Source organism: Folsomia candida, unplaced genomic scaffold (assembly GCF_002217175.1).
Source record: "Folsomia candida strain VU population unplaced genomic scaffold, ASM221717v1 Fcan01_Sc006, whole genome shotgun sequence".
NCBI lineage: Eukaryota > Metazoa > Arthropoda > Collembola > Entomobryomorpha > Isotomidae > Folsomia > Folsomia candida.
The window spans coordinates 2,845,974-2,867,738 of NW_019091198.1; the positions used below are offsets into that span (position 1 = coordinate 2,845,974).

General features: G+C 41.6%; 1 protein-coding gene across 1 annotated transcript in view; it reads left to right on the plus strand.

Moving 5' to 3' along the window:
• The first annotated feature begins 869 nt into the window (after positions 1 to 869).
• LOC110850920 (WSCD family member AGAP003962) overlaps positions 870 to 21,765 on the plus strand; it is a 29,379-nt gene continuing 8,483 nt past the window's right edge. The window contains exon 1 of the mRNA XM_035853013.1: positions 870 to 2,741. Coding sequence (XP_035708906.1) covers positions 2,457 to 2,741 — 285 coding nt within the window. The 5' untranslated portion in view covers positions 870 to 2,456. The remainder of the gene's footprint in view (positions 2,742 to 21,765) is intronic.

The window sequence follows — 21,765 nt, forward strand, 5'->3', positions numbered from 1 at the left end:
TTGGTTGGCTGGTTGGCTGCCTGCCTGACTGTGTATATGGCCACATGCATGCAACCGACTCAAGACTTTGCTGCTGCAGGATCGGATTGAGAGTTGAAATGGGAATGGACCGGCGGAGGAAGGAAGGGGACCAACAACTGAAGCACAAACTAAACATTGTCTGTCACAATTTATACTCTTTACACTCTTGGCAGATATAGTTTTCGTTCCTTCGTTTGTTAGTCGTCTCTGGATTTATAATGAACCGAGTTAGAGTGGATCATTCAAAAAAGCCAGAGTTGCAGAATCACACAATCCCATCGCCCCATTTGGCTTGCCTGCACGCATCATCGCAGACTGGGAGTAAGTGTCCGTTTAAGAAAACTTTTCCCCACATGAAGCCATAAATTGGAAGATTTTATGCGGCTGCTCATCACTCAAAGAAACGTCCTTCTTGTATTCGACAGCATAATCGGATGGGTGGACGCCCCTGGAGGAGAGCAGCAGAGAGAGAAAGAGTGGACCCAATCTTGTAGCATTACTGCCATTGACACAACTCACAAGTTGGTTGGGACTTGGTGGATTGGATTGGGCTTTTTTCTTCTTCTTCTTCCTTTAGTTGCTCGCTACAATCGAGATTCTAGATTCAGGCAGTTACGTTGGACGGGTCTCCGTTTCGGCTCCCCTTCGACACACCACTTTTACCACATTGTAGCAAAACTCAACCACCATGGCATAAAATCCTGGTGTGGAGTGAAAGTTGGGTCTCTGCTGCTTGCAAGTAGTGTGGGTCTGCCTCCACGCAGGTTCTCCGTTGTGGTCCTGGTTGCTTTCGTCCCTTCGGCGGCTGCTGCTGCTGCTCTCACTACCACTTTCTCTCTCGTGCCACATCCTCCAACCTCCAGTCGAGACCCGAGCACCAGACCAGCAGCCTGCACAAACTCGTTCATCCTCTTAGTTGCCTTTGTTCATGGATTTGGAGCAATATTTCTCCGATCCATATACTTTTCACCAACCGCATCACCCAGAGCTTATCGTCCTCTCCTTAGAAAAATAACTGTTCCTCCCGTACACACACTTTTTCTCAGCATTCGTGGTGGTGGTCCACATTCTTGATCGGTTCACATACGTCTCATTATAAAATATTATTATCCCTCTCACCGCATTTTCTCTCTCTCCTCTAATCCAATTCATACTCATCACGTCGCCCATCACAACAAATTACACTAATCTTCCTGGCGTTGGAAGAATCCCGATAGGAATTCCTAATTTTGATCCCTCGTTCCTTCCTCGCCCGGCGTGTCTGTCTGTCTGTGCGCGGCGGTGGCGGCGGCGGCGAAGAGATTAATCACGGCGGTGGGTGCAGGAGTGTAGTTGTGGATTTTGGCGGAGGAATAACGTGACCCAACAGTGACCATTGATTACACCTGCTGCTGCTGCCTCGGCTTCTGCTCCTGTTCACTGACTCATTCCTGATTGAGAGAGTTTGAGAGAGCGTGAGGTGAAGTGAAAGTTGTAGGATGGGGCAATCCTGCGGAAGATAAACGACTTCAATTCAGACTCTGGACAGGACCAGCATGGTTCGACAAATAAAGCTAAAGTAACCCAGTGGGACCACAACACTGTTAATACTCCACTCTCCTCCTCCTCCTCCTCTATCTGGTCGCCCCATGTAATCAGATACGAGGGCCCACTACTTACGAAGAGGTGGCAGCCATAAGCCTCCTCTCACTCTCTCCCTTTCGCTTTCTTACGACTTTCTCCTTTACTGCCCGTACAAATAACTATAATAGCACACAAAAGACGAAAAGATAGTGCAAAAATTAGCATAAAGATTTGGTTTCCTGGGTATGGCCGAGATTGTCAAAAATGCAAAAAAATTGAGAGAAAGTAGACCTCATCTTGCCTCACATTACCACCATCGCATTACTCTGTTGCCCATATCTCGCTCTCTCTCACTCGCCAAGAGACTGGAGTAACCCGAGAAACACCAGTCCTCTCGGCAACCAACCACCGAAACTGCTACTAATATTCGTGGCACTGTGTGCACCCCATAGCGCGGTGGCAAGGAGTCACAAAGAGAAATAGTCTAGGGAAAGATCGACACTTGAGACACCAAGCAAACCAAAGTTCGGAGTGAAGTGGGTGGGTGGACTCTTATCTCAGAACGAACCAACAACTTGGCTTGAAGCAGAAGAAAGACAGAGTTGCACTTCGGAATGAAATATACGGGGAACCCAGAGAATTCATCGTACTACTACCATTTCTCCCCCACATCTGCCTCCACGGTTGTCACTTCGTCCTCCTCCAAAGGGGGCTCACTTCTCCCCTTCAACCTCAACTCGCTCCCATTACGGCTCGTGACACAGACTTGTGATCCCAAACGATCCAGGTCACCAGCTCCAGGGCGAGTGAGTGACCGGCGACCTCCTCGCTGTCGGTGACTCCCGTTCCTCCGCCGCATCCCGGGTGTGGCCATGACCAAACTATTCTCTCCGCGGAGGCTGTACTGCTGCTGTTGCTGCTGCTGCGGAGGGACTAGTCACACCCACCATCACCAACATCGTCACGTGTGGCGGAAGACGGTCGTGTTTGGCGTTTTCGTTTTCTCCCTCTACTTTGCCCTCCTCAGCTTCGTCTCCTTCCTCGCCGTCTCAAACCACCAGGGGGGACTTGGGAGGGCCGGCAATGGAGGAGGGGTAGGCATGGGTGGCAGCAGGGGACCTTCAGCCTACCTCTCCCCTCACCAACTCACTCTCAAGGTACACATTACTACATGCTTGAAATGAAATGATGATGGTGCATGATCAAGTCTACTGCAGTAAGGCATGATCATGCAGCAGAGATGTCTGTCTAAAAATTTTCGCATCAGTTATAAACAATTCTTCATGCCTCCGCTGCTCTTCACACTCTCACAAAACTCCTACATCGCACATAATACTGCATACCTTGCAATTGATATCGGGCATAGAGTCACGGAAGCCATTACTCATACGCAGCATCTCAAGTGTGAGTTTACCTCCATCTTGGAGAGTTTCTGCCATAATAAAATGAACCATACATACCACTAAACCGACCACGGTATAAGCATTAATCAACCGCAAGTTGAGCAGCAGCAGCAGCCGAGTGTACAAGCTTTTACAAAAAAGTATCTACGTATCAGGAACAAAAGTTTATGAGGAGAAAACTTTTCTGCTGCGGCTGCTGGAACGAGAAGAGGGGAGATGAGAGGACAGAGATTTTGCCATTTTTAACAACAGTCTCTTCTCCCATAGTTTTACAATGCAACTCATTCATCTCAATGGTGTCAAAACTTTGTACAATTTTTTTGACTTTATGCTTCCCCAGCCAACTACTTGCTTTTAGTTGCTGCCTCACTTTCCTCGTGTTTATATAACTGTAGCCGACCGACCGTACGTACGAGGAGGACGTATGAAGAGAGCGGAAGGAAGCGTACGAGAAGGAGGGGTTCTTCTCGTGATGCTTGGCCTTCTTGTTACATTCTTGCAGTGTTGATCCCATGGGGCTCCAGTTAAGTCACTTACTTAAGCACTTGCTTTATTTAGTGCACACTCTCTTTCCCTCTCCATCCGTGTACACATCCACCTCTACCTACAGAGGAACGTACGTACGTATCTGCTTTCCCCAATTTGCCAACGTGCCTCACTTTTCGAATATGTGGAATAAAAGTACGCTAAATGAATGGGCCTTCCTTCGCTCGAGAGCCAGCCAGTTAGTGCCAGCATGAGAAAAGAGCGAGTTGCTGCTCGAAATGAGCGAGATGATGAGCGAAAATAGGGGAGCAATTCACAATAAGCAACAACCAGCCCAAGAGATTCATCCACAACTATTAGGATTCATGAGGTTTAAAATAAATTATCGGAGCTGCAACGTGAAACACACCAGTTTATGGGTTCAGTTCTAGTACATGTGTGTTAGAGGCAGTAATATTTCTGCCTCCATCGTGTGGGAGAAATCATAAGGGTAGAAGACCAGATAGTAAAGGTAACAGCAGCGTATTTAGAGTGTCTTCGTAGGCCAATGGAAGGGCGCATGAGGTTTAATTAAGGGAGTCTGCCTTCTAGTCCGAATGGTGGCATTCATACGTTTGCAAATATTCCTCACACTCACTGGTCGCCCACGTCGTTAATTTCTGCAATAGCAGAGAATACTGAAGGGTAGCGTAACGCGTGCTGCGTAGTAAAGCATGAGTACGGATCTTCTGACGGTGAGGCGGTGGCTGGTCGCAAATAAAAGTCAAGATGAAGAGACGTTGGTCATTTTTTTAATTTATTTGATTTGCTTCATCCCAGTTTACTCCAACTCACCAAATCCATCTGTCATTGTTGTCCCCAGATGACAATGATTTATTCATAACGATCCAAGTGGCTGACTCTTCTTTCCTTGGGAGACGACGACGTCCAGGACGTTCCTCTCTCGCTTTCTCTTTTTCCCTCCCGCAAGACAGTGTCCTACACGACGTTGCACTTTTCCTTGCTTTCCCGTCCTTTATCTCTCTCTTTTTTGTCAAGTCAACTAATATAATCTGCCAACCTCACCTCTCTCCCTTCCCTCTCGGCTCCTCCATCTTATTGCACTTTAAAGGAAAGAAGAGGGCAAAGGTGGGAATTAATAATGGAACGTGTGCTTAGTTTCAATTAAGCGTTGAAAAAGGCTGATTTATTAATGAAACTCTGCTGTTTTATGTTTATGCTCCTCACTTACTTTCTACGGTTCTCTTAAATCTTGGCTCTCGTGACTAAGCTCGTGTCTGTCTGGTTCTCCATTTTCGAACCATTGTGAAGAAATTGGGAAGAAATTATTTCCACCTTTGAGACCTAGGAGCAAATTTGGGCTCGCTCAGATGTGAAAAGGGTGTAGCGTCGTGATAAGGTATGGGATGGCTGGTGGGGCTGGGTGAAAAAAGACAGGACGACGACGAGCTGGGATCCAGGAGGAACACCTTGGGTTCTGTTTGCGTTCAAATATTCATGCCATGGTGGGATCCACACTACACAAGATCCGATCGTCCTTCGTAACACGGCTGCTCCTGCTACATCGCACAATTCACTTTAAGCCAAGTGCACAACAACCAATCATCCAATCTTCCGATCCACTTTGTTCACTTTCTGCTTCGATTTACCTCATTTGAAGCCCCGTAATGTTCCTTTCTCCTCATAACGAACATTTGTGTTGTTCTCCGTCTTCCGAACAGGGTAATATCCGACCACGGCTTGGGTGTAAAAAAATCTTACTGATCTCATCATAAGAAAGAATTTCCACAATGGTCGGAAGTAGGCTTCATTAAGGATCCACCACAGCACACTTTTTTTATTAAAAGAATGTATACAAAGTAGACCGAAAGTCATTGGGAATTGTCAACGGCTGTGTTAGATTGGATTAGTAAAAGTAAAAGTGAATGGGACTTTCACTCAGATCCTTCCTCTTCACCCTTGTCCCAAGTGGAGTGGAAAATGGGAAAAATTTCTTGTCCTACAAAAAGTTTTAAATGCATGGAACGAACGTATAACATGCAAGAAGAACACGGAGTTATGGAGCTGGAAATAAGTTGAATTAATAAACGAAGAGTGTCTGCTTGGTTGGTAGATTGGTTTTGCAACTGGTCCTGTGCTGAGGTCTACATGGTTTCATTCCATAAACCAGTAACCATCATCTTCAGCCAGGACGACAACAGTATGGTGTCTAACTAATTATGAAACTAACTCGGAAAGTGAAACTAGTCCATCCACATTTACCTCATACTATTACTTCTAATTATCAATTACTTGGGTGCTTTTAACATAATTGGAAACAGCGTAATAAATAAGCAATTGGATGCAAAAACAAACAAGTGCACACACACCACCAAATATGCGACCACGCTTATTTAGTCATTCAAGGATGGAGAAAATTTATCTATGCACAAATTGAACTTTGTTCAAAAATTGAAGCCATGAAACAACAACTAAATACTTGACAATGGTCTGTATGCATATGAAATGGAACTCATTATTCGTAGTCATCGAGACGAATGACTTTCTATTCTAGGAAAAGTATTAATTTTCTTCTCAGCCCGTAAATGGTGAGTGAAGATGAAAGTCATTATTCGAGATATTCCAAACTTTGAATGTTTAGAGGGTTCTCATGGCTTCTCTTAATTTGTCCTCGTCGTTGAAACCACTCACTTGCAGGCGACTTGAAGCCCATTGTGATAAATATTGGGAAATTTAGCACAATAGAAATATTTTGCATTCAAGTAGATAAATCTGACAAGTATGAGATTTATAAAGGACTTATTAAGATCGCATTGTTGTCTGGCTAATAATTGTGGAAAAATAATAAAACAAAAATAAAAGTGGATATAAAAAACTTGTCTCTCATTTTTTCCTAGTATTCAATTACCCGTTTTTTTTTACTAAATATTTACCAATTGTGGAAAACCACACGTTTGGGGAGGAAGAAAGTGTTTGCGGATAAAGAAATTAAATTGGTTGGTTGATGAATGGAAGGTAAAGTAAACATGGGCAAAAAGTCAAGTATGTCAGGACCAACACCACTTAACTTGTGTGCGCAATCGAGCTGCCTATACCGGGGATAGATTAATGAAGAACCATTAATTAACTGGAGAGTCTTCACAAAAAATACACGAGACAAACACTAAACCAGACAATTACTCTCCAAGTAGTCATCATCCTCCTCCTCCTCCTTCTGCTACTGGACCACGGTGCAAAAAAGGGCCCCGTGATGGAATGGAAGTTCAAAGTGCACTTACTAACAATAAGTGGCCGTTAATACGCCGTATATGTGCGTAATACGTCCTGTGCCGCAAAAACTTTGACCATTATGTGATTCCCTGCTCTGTCATAATAATCGCAGCGGTAAGAATAGGCCTGTAGCGATTTATTTACAATTTCACAAAGAAAGAAAGTGCACATAATAAATATCCCGAAAGAAATTGATACCAAAAACGAAATGCGAAATAGGTTTGGGTTTCACATTCCCCTTGCTCAGCTCGCACACATCTTACTCCTCGAGAAGCCAGACTACCAATTTTATCTAAATGGTTGAGCAGTCGAACTCTGGAAATCGAGGATATCATAGAACCACGCCTTTGATTCTACGATAAAGATTCATCATCACGAACTTTTGCCTCGGATAAATGCGCGGACGAGAGAGAGAGAGAAAAGCGACGGAGAATTCAATGCAATTTTCAATCTTCTGAGTATGTTGTCACTCTATAAATATCAAGTTTTACACACATAGTTTTATAATCCCGTTCTGGCTGAGATTCGGTTTATGACCAAAATCTGATTGGACTTCTCCCACCACCACCACCACTCCATTTTCCATTACTAAGCATTTCTAAAAGGTATTTTTTTCCTTTATTTCATAACTCTCGTTCAAGTATTACTCTTCATCACGAAAACTCATCTGATCTCAACGACCTCATCGCCATGTTCCTTTATCTCCCTTGCCTAAATTTTAATTGGAATTCCACAATCCAAAATTTAGCCTTAATTTCCATTCCACCACTGTCATCTCAAGCACATTCGCCAAAGTTTAGAGCGATGGTGGGTGGGAGACAAGGACTTGATGGTTGTTTTGTATGTTTGCGTTTGCCAACCACTCGACGGAGAGATACCATCATCATCATCATCGAGGAGGAAAGGTTGTTGGGTGGTTGTTGGACCTGCAGAAAATGGTGACTAGTTCCAGGATGGGACGAGAAGATGTGTGTGTGACGTGGTGTGATGTGGAGAAGAAGGGACCACGCCGCACCGGAAATTATCCAATTCAGTCTCTGGATGGAATCTCCATCCACTCAACTCACCTCCAACCACCACCAACCACTTTCTCCCTCCTCTCTCTCGCTCTATCTTTCTCTATCACCATCACTCTCCTTCTTCTTCCTCCAGAGAACGTCCATGCATTCCGACCAGAAGAACGGGCCGAAATAATAATTGAGATGCTTCATAATCTCGGAAACAAGCCCGCAAGGAGGACGCGAGGTGGGTGAAAGTGTTTCATAAACTGACGAAATCTGCGCGCGAACATTTATCTCGTAATGAGAGGGAGTAGAAATGAGAGAGGCCTTCTCTCTCCCTCTTTCTCCCTCTCTCTCTCGGTATCGTTAAGCTACTTTCATTCCCCAAAATTCTTCCAGCTCAAGAGGCTTCATCCTCGTGTGTGTGTGTCCTTGTCTCTCTTTGTGTGTGTATTATTGCATTGTTCATTGGCAAGACCTCTGTGGGCAAGAGTAAAGAAATTGTGCAATGATTCGAGCTCTGTCTTGGTGGAATCTGTAGAATGATATATTTGTCAGATCGTATTGAGCATCTTCAAATAAGGGCACTGCATACATATTTGGTTGGAAAGAGTTATTTGCGGGAATACCCTTTAATAATGAACCACTGTTTACATTTTGATGTAATTGCCTAAATACCGGAAGAATTGGTTCAAACAGAAGGACAATTTATATAAAAAACACGAGTCGTTTCTATTAATAGCTTTGAACTGAGGAGAGGAGGGCATTAGACGTGTACATGCATGTAAAATACCACCGTAATTCTATTGGACTGGGTTATATTGCGTAGTAGAAAAATGTGTGTACATTAAGGCCGAATTCTCTTTTAAAGGTCGTAAAATATTCTGGAACGATCAAACTTGTAGAATCCGTGTTACGATTGTAATGGAACCTTTGAGTTGAGGATGGATGGATGATTGTTTGATCAATTCCGTGCTGCTGGTATGTATTCATGTGGCAGGTTGGATTTATTGAATTATTTCAACGAATCGCTTCCCTGCCGTGTCACAGTTATTGGTCATTGGTGAGTGCGTGAGGTCCGAATTTTTCCTCTCCTTCCCAACATGAACAACCAAATTATCGCTTTTACCTAAAGTGTTGTTCCGAATTTGCCTTCGCTATATCCTTGTTTTCCTCCCATTTCCTACCCACCAGAAAAAAAGCTGTTGAACCCTCACCTTTTAGATCGGAATAAATCCTATATCGTTATGCATAAATATATATCCTGCTCATTATTGCATTAAGAGAAGGCTTAATGCGTCTTAATGGAGCAGCACCACGGAGAAGAATTGTGATTATCTCGAGGGAAAAAATAATGAAAATTACACTGTCAGACAAGTAGAAACCCTGCCTGAGAAATGTCTGATTTGCCACTTTTCAAACATGAGGCTCCGACTATTTTCCTACATGGATTTATACATCGTGAATACAAGAAGAGAAAGTAAAATTGTCTTAACGAATGCCATTCTTATCCTGTTTGGGTTGGTTCAAAAATGGAGATTTGGTCATGAGTGAGGCTGCCTGATCCAATGAGGCCGTGCCTGCTGGATGGAGTAGATTTGGAAATTGTGATGCTAAAGAGAGAGAGAGAACAGCAGGAGAGGCCTGGGAGGAGAATAGGAGTGGAAAATGGGGAGAAAGCAGGAGAGGGAGATAGTGAGTGAAAAGTGTGAATGAATGGAGAAAGGAAACAAAAGAATGACAAATGAGCCCTGTTTCTCGTTTTCTCCTCGCTCGAATTCCTCGCCAGTTGATCCAGAAATATTTCCATTTATTTATACTCAACTCGAATAATGCACGTCGTTCGTACATACGCCAACACCAATCTAATTTTATATATTACACTGTCTGGAGAGAGAGAAACTGACCAAATGGCAGGACCACAAATGTTCCCAATAATAATAGCTGATTCCTTCCTCCCCACTGCTGCATAAATATCATCATCGCATGGGACGTGGAATGATAACAGATGTTGGAGATCGAGGCTGGAGCAGCAGCAGGCACATGTAATATTTTGATGAGTTTTCGATTTCGAGGATTAAGCACGTCACCATCGCGTTGGCAGAGAGAGAAAGGGAGAGAAAGAGAGGAGCGAGTGTGGATAAATTGCGTTTTAATGATCAAAGACCATATATCTCACATTGATCTGGATTAAAATTCAAATAAAACACACGGTCCGTAATTTTCCTATGTGCTCTCTCGGTTTTTTGAGATGTGCATACTTTGCGTGGTGCGTCTGGAATAGAAAAATTATGAAAATTATGGCTGTGTACGTGCCCAAGTGACCCAAAAGCCATTCATATTCATTCGTCATTACACCCAGTTTGGTTGGCATAATCTAAAAGTTTTGAATTGCAAATAAGGTGCAGGTGGAAACAGGGAACGAGGAGAAAGAAGTGATGAATGAAGAGTGGAATGGGGAGCGAGATTGGAAAAATTTGGCTCCCAAGGAAGAAGAAGACGGCAGACGCTGTAGTTTTGGTTTGGTAAAAATGGCTCAAAAACTTCCAACCAGTCAGCCAACCAGCCAGCCAGCATACTATTTATTGTGCTGGCTGTTCCAACGTGAAGTGAGTATTATGTATATGAGTGGTTGGAGGAGCAGAACGAGCGAGGTCTTATTATGCCTTCTACTTTCTCCCACTTTCTCTTCTCCCCTCTTCTTTCTCTCGACATATTGAGGTAGGAAATTGGGCTTTGGGAAAATTAGGAGGAAGAGAGAGACTTATTCAACTCAGATTTCAACCAGGAGCAAATGTCGGCTGGATGGAAATGAAAAATATATTAGATTTGTCACATTGTAGGAATTAACAAGGTTTCCGACGCGAAAAGTTTGCTTCCCATTTTCCTACTTAGCCAAGAACAGGATACATTTTTTCCCCAAATCACACACATAAATATGGTCTCATATTATTATTATTGTGACTCCTAATAAAGTTCCGTGCGCAGAAGGAGACGAAGCAGAAAGGGAAGGAGAATCATTTATGATTACATTGCCGCATTACAATATTCTCAAGGGGAGTCGTCTACATATATTAAGGTGGCCTCCAATGCTCCTCCTGATGAATCAGTCAACAGACACGACCAACAACTCTAATCAACTTTTGTTTCAGTAATGTCATTTTATTTGTGGGAGTTGTATCGCGAGACAGAATGCATCCATCCAGCTTGTTCTTATCCACATTGTTCTTGATGACCATACTTTCCTCTTCTCTGAGGAGGAGGAGAAAGTGACCTGAACTTTGATCCTGTTCGAGTGTACAGGACAAGTTGAAGAGCTCAACTAATGACAATCCATTCGAGACTTCTCAATAATTCTGCGAAGAAAGCATAACTTGTGAGACGGGGCTCTCTCGCACTCCGATCATGTCCGCCCTCCCACTTTCTCCATCTCTCCAGAATGGAGAAACTTTTCTTCTTTTTATGTCTCGTCGACTTCCAAAACTTGCTTCTTTTCATTACCAACCTACGCAGATGAGTGGACGACGTTGAGGTTTGACTCTCAATGTAATAACTTTGGGGAGTTGGGTTCCTACACGCTGGCCATGACTATAATACACAAATATCTTGTTGGAATCATCGCAGAGACGAAATATTGCGATGTTTTGTCTCGGCTTGGCAGGAATGTGGTCTCTAGACGTTGGTAGCAGGCAGGATATTTCTAGTACACAGTGTCCTTCTCTGTAAGTAATAACAGTTTCGGTATTCTGCCCAATTCATAATTTCTCCTATTGCACTTTACATATTAGAAAACTTGAGGTTAGTAAATCACTTTTACGGACGAATTTCTGTCCTCTTTGTATCAAAATATAACGGATGGGTGACGTCGTGATTCATACCAACGTGGTGAGTTTGCTCGTGTAGAGAACTGCGGAGAAAGCAGAGATCGAGTATGTAAAATTTTCAGGTAAAAGACCACTTCGCGTCTGTAAATGAAGCCACCACAAAGTGCCGCAACCAACAGCAGAGCAGGAAATATAGCCAAGTTTGCCTCATTCATGTCCAACTTATGTATGTATACTGCATGACCCATGAGAATGACCCATGAGATGCATTCTTATATACAATGCTCCTCTATAATGCAATACCATTTCGGACAATTTTCACACTTTCTCCCGCGGGTGTATCAACATAAATCACCCTTGATCTTATTGGCGGTGGTTGGCTACAACTGAAGAAAAGCCTCATTATGAGAAACAACAAAACCGGATAAACACTCAAAACGTTCAGCAATGCCGAGTGAGTGAGTGCGCTCTTCAAGCGTAAACTTTATCTCGCAAACTTTTACAAACTTTTATCTCGCTTTTGAAGCACTATAAACTTCAATGTGAAATTGTTACGGGGTTAAAAAAATCACATTTTATTTCCATGATTTACCGGAACGCACAATTAAAATATTCACAGGAGAGAGTGAGACAGGACATTTCTCTTCAAAATTCTGCTTTCATTCCATCATGTTTTATGTAGAATGAGGTTCCTCACCTGCACTCGCTCGTTCACGAGTTTGGTACTTTGGTTGGTGAAGGTTTTGCCAGCAGGACAGAAAACCAGCCACAAAATGTTACCATACAACTTGCGTAGAACGACAAGCGAAGCAGAGAAAGCAGGTAGATTCAATTTGGTTTGGGAAATGTAGGTGGTTTCCATTCTCATCACTTCCCTTTCCATGTTCTTTTGGCCCCGTTATGAAATAAGTTTGAAACCGGACAGGCTATATCCACCATCGTCATCATCTCTCCTCCGTCCACAATGAGTTTTCCTTGCTTGTACTTCTAGTTAGTTTCCACTCTAACAAAAGGCAACTTATTATTTCCGCTGCTCCTCTCAACATGGAGATTCATTTACAAATCCTGCATGTGAAAGACAAAGTTTTGCCCCCATTTAATTTAATTTAGGATCCGACAGGGGATATCATATGAATTAAAACTTTAATTAGATACATCGCTTATATCTCAATTTGGGCTCCGCTCTTGTATCATTTTATTCTCCCTTGTTTGACAAATCCTTATTGGATGGGCTTAATTGAGGTTGTGTAAATTATTACGGGACGGATTTGGAGATTGATCAGATCTTGAGAAATCCGCATATTTACTTTTTACTAATATTCTGATGATGAATCCTACTTCTTTGGAAGAGCAGATCTGAGTCCGGGGTTAAAAGTGCACATATGTAAAAGAGGAGAAAAGTCGCTTCTTTCGAGTCTAAGGATATTAAATACACTCTGCCCTCGCTGTAGTTCGTATAACTGGAATAATGCGCGTCTTAGGAAGTTACTTTCTCGGATTTTATTCCGAGTTTCTTGGGAATCATTAGATTGCATGTGAGAAAGACTCAGAGATTATAGTGTGATTATAGAGAGTGCAGTGAAAATGCGGTGTTTATATTTCCAGAAAAGAGTTAATTCGACTTTTCACATCTTTTAAACAAATACTGCAAGCTGTATTTAATCTAATGCGAGACTGTTCACATTTTCCACGAAAATGTTTATTTTCTAGATTTCTACATTTTCTAAATATTTTGTGATTACGTAAAGGGCTCAATATTTTTGCAAACCAAAATCCGACAATGCAATCTCGCAAAAGCTATCGAAGCATAAAATTATCCAGATCCTCAGAGACATTTTGCATCATGGAGAAATTAGCACAAAGTTAAGGCGTTAAGTTTGTGTACGTGAAGACACGGACGTATCAATTGTGCACTATCTGAGATCTCGAGAGCAATGGCTGCACAGCAATTTGTAAATTGAGAATAAATCCAACTGGGAGTTGTTTCATTCCGAGTCAATTAAACGTCAGGATCAAATTACTCCGCAATGATACTCTTATCACTGACGGAGCTGGTGGTACTTTGAAGCCAGGCAGTTTCATCCCTTGTTCTTATCTTCTACGTATGTATTTAGTGGCACGTAGGGCTGCATCCATATGTACGAAGCATCCATCCGATACGGAATAATAAATATTATTTGTGCAAGCCACGCCAATAAGTTGCAACAAAAGACAAAAGCAATAAAAACTCTTACTCCACATGGGCTGAACAACATCTCGTGGTAAAATTGCTGTAGTCGTGCTTAAGGGGTTGAATCAGTACTTTCTTGCTTCATCTTTTTCCAATTTTGCTAACCGCATTACATTCTGATGGAAAAGACAGTTGATTGCATTCTCAAAAATGAATGCGAGCGATCAAATTGAAATTGGGAAGTAAATTTTGCAAAGTGAGTGAACGTGTCTCCTCCCCTCTTTTATGTCTTTGGTGACATTGATGGGATTGGTGTCCCATGATGGAACGGAATGTATAAGACTGCCGAGTAGCTCGGTAAGTGGTTCAGTTCTCTGAAAGTGAAAGCAGATCCATAGATTTGTGTCGTGTATGTAAATGCACACGGTCGTTCTCTCTTCAAGTGTTTTATTCCAGGGGTAGCAGGCAGCATACACTTTCACTCCAGTGCTGTCAACATTAATCCAGTGTCGCGTTGCTGACTCCTCTCTCCTGGAGGCGGATGGGGAGAAAATTGAAAAATATGGATCGCATTAGAATTTTTTAAATAAACAAGTTTTATCAAAGGAATATAAATTCGTCTAATGCCAGCCAGCTCTCTTATCCGCGAAAGGATACGAAATGTTGTTTCTGACATGTGAAATTCTAGCAAGATCCGTATTATGGGATGCACTCGACCCTCCTATCTCCGCACGGGATTACTTACTCCACCACCGCCACCATTTTTAAACAACTACACCGCCCTTACACTTACTCATAGCAGATGAGACCAGTTCCAAAGAAATAGATGGATGTTGGTGCAGGCAGAGAGAAGTGAAGTATTTTGATGGAACATATCTTATTGTTTTGTTGGTGTGGGAAATAATGGAGAGAAAGAGAAAGTCTTTTCACGGTTTGCAAAGAGAATATTTCCAGACTTTACCTCCACCATTTCTTCTTCTTCAACATCATCTCCGCTCCACTTCAGCCTATCCAAGAGTGAATGATGAGTGTAGTTGAGTGGTGGTGGTGGGGACTATGTTGTACTTACGACGTGGGCATGTATGTATGTATGGGTGGACGTTTATAAGGAAGGATATATCAAAACCTAAGCGGTTGCAAAGATGATGATCACGATGAGAAGAGCGAGCCCTGCCCTGTCGCTCACTTTCTCCTTCCCTTCCTTCACTAATGATCTCATTTAGCATGGCATGAATCACTGACCATTTCTTTCTCCAAAGCTCATTCTCATCATAACCTCGAGACAAGAACCCGCCTCCTCCTTTGGTCTTGTAACCTTTGGCTGGAAAAATATTGCTCCAGCGAGGAAATTCTAAGAATAAATGCCATGATCTATGTACTAATTAACTTGGAACAGTATGCACACAGATTATTATTGAATCGAGAGGAGGAGGAGGATGAGGAACCATGAAGTAAAAACTGACATTGGAAAGTGTTGTTCTTTCCTCGTGGAGAAAGTGAACTTAAAGCTGCAACATGAAGCATCTTCTTCTCTCGAGGAAGGAGGAAAGTGTGTGGGCACATGTTGAATTTGGAGAAAGGAGAAACAAGGGAGTGCATAATCAAGGAAGCCGAGTGACAGGGAAAGAAGGAATGATTTATCTACTGTCAGGCCACCTCACACACACTCATAAACACTCAGCTTGCGACCTTCCTCCTCGCCGTCTTTTCGCAAAACTGTGACCAAGCAGCCAAACCTTTAGAATGTGGCGAGATTGTGTCTCTTCTCCAAGAAAGATATGAACTCTGGTGCACATACGTTTTTACATTTTTTACCTTTGAAGATGGTGATGGTGGTGGTTTCGCTTTGTGAAGTAATTGACCGAGAAACATTGGAATAAAAGCTTCTGATTGAAGTTTGCGTAGGAAACGTATGTACATTCGATGCGTCTTTTCAAATTATGGGGGAGAAATTTTCTGTTTTTAAGTTAACATTTCTGACAACATATTTTTATATATGCACGAATGTAGGTATGTACATATGTACCGTGATCATAGAATAATAAACCCATGAGATAAAATCAGCATAGAAAATTCCTCAGGTTCGGTCGTAGAAAGTCAACGGTTCAACGTGATGGTATTTGCTTGGCGTGTTAAAGGCAGGTTCAGAATCATGGAATCCATAGTTTTCCCGAGATTACGTACACTTCCCGCTTCTCAATGTCCCTGTAAAGCATGGGGCTGCTCTCATTTCACCCCAAGATTTTCATGTTGCGGACAAATATTCTATTTGAATGCAGATTCAATGATTGTAACTCGGGTTTTAGTGGATGGCAATGGGCTTAGTTGGGAAAAGAAGAAATATATTCTGAATTTTGGTAGAAAGAGTTGACGCGTAAAACAGGATAGTTTGTGCATTTTATTCCACATCAATTTCAGAAAAGCTCCAAGGTTTATGAATGTCTGGAAAGTGGGGGAGCTGTGGAGGCAGCGGACAAAGGGAGGATTTAAGCCATTGTATCCCAGCGCATTGGACTGTGAAATATACAGACTTGTTATATACATACACGAATTAGCAATCTTTTGAAGTTTGCAGTTGATTCCCCTCTCCATTGGAGTTCCTAAAACTCCATTCCCAAAATATTTATCATTCTCTTGCATTCAATGGCTCCTATTACGGCACGATCACAATTTTATCTATGGAACAATCCAAAAATCAGGAACAGTAGAATGGTTTTCATAAAATATGAATGTTTATGACTCCTCCTAAAAGATATTATCCTTCGTTGGAATATTTATGCACGTCAAATTTTGAATACAAAATCTTAACCGAGTTATTCATATTTAAATATGGCAACTCGATACCGAGATTTCCTCACTATTATTTAGCTCAAGTATAAAAATATACATAACTGAGACACTGATAAGTAGGGAACAGGCAATAGACCATAAACTTTGATTGAACTCATAATCAAATTAGTGGAAAGTCAATCAGTTTGGATTAAGTTAAACAAGCTTCTCATAATTTGCTCTCAATTCTCTTGGCTCTCTCATCTCATTTTCTTGCTCTTTTCAACTCTCTTTTTGTAATGATCATCAATTTCTATTTTTACTTAATTACTTCCTGGACGAGAAAATGGAGCTCATTTTTTCTTTACGGAAAATAAATTAAGTTAATTTAGGCAACTTTTTGAATAGATCTCTCCAACAATTACTGTAATTACCTAGCTTGTGATGTACTTTGAACTTTTTGGATTGCGAAAGTCATCCGTCAATAGGTTCGTCTTTCAAAAGAAATAAGCGAATTAGAGAAATAACTGCATAACGGAAAACGGACTTAAGCAAAGGGCGAAATAGTCACATCTTGGCAGAATAAAAGCAACTAGGAGGTCACATTCTCTAGCGTCATTAAATGAGAATTGTCGTTAATGAAATCTAAGACAGACAAGGCATTCCCATAAAGTAATCTCTTGTAAACGATAAAAAAGCGAAAGTTGCAACAGATACGCCCGAAAACTCTTTGTGTTATTTTATTCCAACAAACTTTCCTCTCTGTGACGTAAATTATAATCAACACATTTAGTTTCTGTTTGAAAAGCAAGTTGGAAATACTTCATCATTTCGTTTGTTTCGTGACATATGAAAAACTTGTTTTCTCTCCAAATGTCTTTTACAGTTGTGTAGTATGTAAACAAATGGGGAAACGACGGCTTTAATTAATGTTCCTCGCTTACCTAGCTCACATCCTCGTTTTGCCTGTCGTTTTGTTTTCTATTGAGATGGCTGCAGAGTGAGAGGAGAGAGAACGTTGTTCACTAATTGTGTAATGCTGCGCAGTTTAACTTTCAGACTTGGGATGAAGTTGTGAAAGTTTCCAAACTTCAAACAAGAAAGGTAGTAGGTCAATTCCTTCTGATTGTGACAACAACCTACACAAGGAACAAACAACTTGGTTATTTCATTATGTGCTCATCTTCTCATAAATTAAACAGCCGCAGCCGGAGAGCAAAAACTGTAGACCGACCCCATTTTGTTGTTTTAGCATTTTATCATTTTTTTTCTTCTCTAAAACAAGGTCGATCGTGACGTTTCTGAAAACAAATGCATTTCACAACCTGAAACATTGGACGGTTGAAACAAAGCCAAAGATTAAAATAAATACAACAAAATAAATCCATGTAATTTCTACTTCAAACACGTTTCTTTGCACGAAACAGACTTTTGCGACGACAGGGAGAGAGAGACAATCGTAGCATATAATTGTCATAATGGGTAAGACACAAAAAACGACAATAAGATTGACGAAGTGAAACGTTGTGCAGTTTGGCGTTTCATTTCATTGCCTTTTTGGACGTTTGAACTTTCTTCATTGGACGTGATTTTATTTCATGTTTATGGTGGACTCGGCTTTTCCAGCCATTTCTTGGTTTGTCGTTTCTGACTTTAAGAGAACCACAAAGAACCATGAGTTGATTTAACAAAGACATTCATGGCTAAGCCATGATAAAAATAGGGTTGATCCCGATCCTCAGATGAGCTCCAACTTTCTCTAATCGTAAGTCTGGAGAGACTACGGCCACGCTGATGCCCCGGCCTGGCTCTCTCAGATGTACTTACATCCACTACGACGCACCACGATATGTGCGAACTGAGGCACAAATACATATAAGAATCACTCCTCCTGCTCTTTGAAAGCACGCGTTGGGAACTCAACACAAGCGTCCTGTGTAAACTCTCCCCCGCAGAAGAAAGGCATTCTACAATTTGAATTGACTTCATGAAGTGTAAAGTCAGGCTTTTTCGACGAAAATAATCTCCGATTTTATTTGTGTCCAGTAAAAAAAATATGCTCGTGACGATATTTCTTCTTCTATCCAATCTTCTTCAACTCTAAAGGCTAGATTATTATTGTCGCGAAGAAATGCAACACCACGGTTGTTGTCACTCGATGACCTCATTTAGTTAAGAGCGAAAAGTTCCATTATTTTCTAGATCGTCATAAACCAAGCGAGAGCACAATCCTCAGGAATGGACCTCACCCAAAAGAAGCAAAGCATGCACCAAGCAAGCCCCCATTTAAATATAAGCCCGATAGAAGAAAAAGTTCAAGTCAAGAGTTAGTTGCCTCACTTTTTAACACTTCCTTCCTTCCTCCCATCATCCATCCTACCACGTACCAACGTCGTGACATTACTGCCAAGAAGAACCAGTAGCTATGCTCCCAGTGAAAGTGGTGCTGGTAGAGCAGCCAGAGTCTGCTTTCTCCACAAATATGGATCCCTTTCCCAAACTTCAAATGTCAGGCTGTAGCGGACGAGAAGAGCTCCGTGGTGGAAATATTCGCTCCGTTTGGAAAACACTATTTTTGAAATATGTTGTTGGGAAACACTTGGAATTTTGAATGAGACTTTTAACTCAATCCATTTAGATGCGCTATTGTGGTTCGGGTGAAAAAAAAATGTGTCGGGAGCAACTCAATTTTCACACAAAAGTGCCTTCTTCTTCTTCTTCTTCGCGAACCTTCTCCACATTTTGTTTCAAAATCAGCAATCCACCACTTTAATCCATGTCAGCAGCTGCCTTTTCGCCTTCCTGGAACAGCTTTGGTGGTAGCATTCTTCACCAAAGTTCTTCTACAACCCTCGTACACGTACTTTATGTTTGGATTTTCCTCGAATCACTCCGATTTGGATCACTTTGGCTGCAGCTTTCTTTCTCTCTCTCTTTCTCTTTTTCACCAAAGCGTTCCTTCGTCGTCGTCGGCTTCCTCGTCGTCGTCGCTATTTAGCCACGTTCTTATTGTAGGATTTGGATTGGAACTTTGAACTAAATTGAGTCCTTTGGGAGTGATGGGGCAGGAAAGGACAAAGCAAGAGGGCAACTTTTTCCGCCTCCTCCTTCCTTTTACATGGCATTGCATCGAACACTCATCGTTCTCCGTCCAACTCGCCAACAACTTTAACTTGTTTTCGCACACACACGAGTCTAAAACTACTTTCGCAACTGTTCCGGCTGCATGAAAGTTGTTGGTTCGAAGGACAAGCAGAAGAGGTGAAAAAATGGGGCAAGGAAATGTAATGGTTGTTGGACAAGCTAGTGAGGAAAGTTAACAGTTGTACGATCTGATTGATGTCTATTTTTTCCAGGCCAGGAGGAAATAAGAAAATTATAATCTTGTGTAAAGATAAATCTAAATAACTGGGTCAAAAAAATGGTGCCAAAATTTCAGTCATTACATAAATTTGAGGTGCATTTTTATATGGAGAGTAAAAATGCAGCCTTATTTCTATTCTGTGTCATTGTTATTGCCAAACCAATATGCTAAGTATAATTTCGACATTCGATGATGTAAGTGTAATTAACTTTACTAAATGTTTATAGTCTTATTTGCATTAAAATACCTTCATTTTCTAGCTATTTATCATTCACCCACTTTTCGCATACGCTGGTTTCTTTCTTTACATATTCATGTAGCTAAAGTGCAAGTACAATCTTTCAGCAATATCTCTCAATTTAAAAGAACGATTATTTTTAATCAGGTCTTGTGTAAGTAAGTAAATACGTGTAAGTTATGGGATAAGTAGGAGTAAATAGACCCACGTTGTTTTCAAATTGAACTTTCTCTCCAAATGCCAACAAATCTCTCAGATTGGACGTAAATGAGTCCCCCTTGAAGCAGAAATCGTTCAAGACAAACACATCTCGTCTCCTCCACAACTTTTAATCTGAACTCTGGATTCTTGTAAATTGGCATCGCCTCACATACATACACACTCACACACAAGTAAAAACCACGAGTCAGTTATACGTAGAGAGGAGAAAGCAAGTCTTTCATTTCACCCAAACTTTGAAAGCTTGCTGATTGGTGACCGAGTAGGTCGAAAGAGCTGAGGAGTAAATTCTGTAAATAACCTGATTACAGAATCCTGAGCTGAGTGAGTGAACCTTCCTCGACGTCGTTGTCGTCGTCGTATGGTTTAGTTTCTTTCCTTCACTCGGTTCCTTTCAAAATTCTCACACCATGCACCTCATGCACCAAACGTTCCAATCCTCCATAGGCTAAGCACCGACATTTTTTTTAGCCATGTCTGACGCAAATTGCTGATGGCTGGTAGTCTTTTATGCCAAGGCATCAAACAAAGTAGGAAAAGTTTGGCGTGCCACTTCAAAACAAAGAAACTATTTCAAGATTTCAACTCCAATTGCAGTCGAAGAAAGCTATAATCACCACCACAGCCACATTTTCACTCATTTTCTCTCCTCTCCCCACTTTAAGGATTTTCTCGCTCACGATAAACAAATGGAGTAGCTATTATTTACTCTATTGCGTAATAGACTAGCTCATTGAGATTGAGTGGATCGGATTGGAAACATGGAGACGATGATTATTTGAACAAAGCATTATTTGTTGAAGAAGTGTGCTGGCAAAGTGCACATTTTTTTTTGCCTAGATGAAGCCCACTTAGGATAGGAGGAGTAAAATGGGGACTTAAATATGCACGATATAAGCCAATCATGAAAGCAACCTTTGATGAATTTATAAGGAGAAAGCGTTTGATATACGTAGTTCAAAAATATTGTTAAAGTTGAGTTGGAGATTTTTGTGAGGAGGATTTGCTGGTTTTGCTGACCGAAAACAATCTGGAGTCGGCAATCGTCATATCGTCCAACTCTAAAGGATTATATTTTTTTCTTTGAGGATCCTTAACTTTGATGGTATTGTGTGTTACATTAAATAGTAAGTGGAGAAAGTTTGGTAGTCGGATGGTGTATCTGGATAGATGGGATGGTTCAGGGTTGGCAATTTCAAGATGAAACGGCCAGCTTGCAGAAAGGAAGGTGTTGACCAGGGAGTAAATCCTAGGGGTTTTGGCCCAAGGAAACGGATTTCCGTCAAAACCCGGATATATGAGACTCCGGAGATTTATGACGATGACCTAATCCTCCTCGCTCTTATCAACATTCTGCGGAGGACACAAACTGACAAAATCCAGACCAATTTCTTACCCAACCGGCTCTGACATAACTACACAAACGTTCCCCCCAGG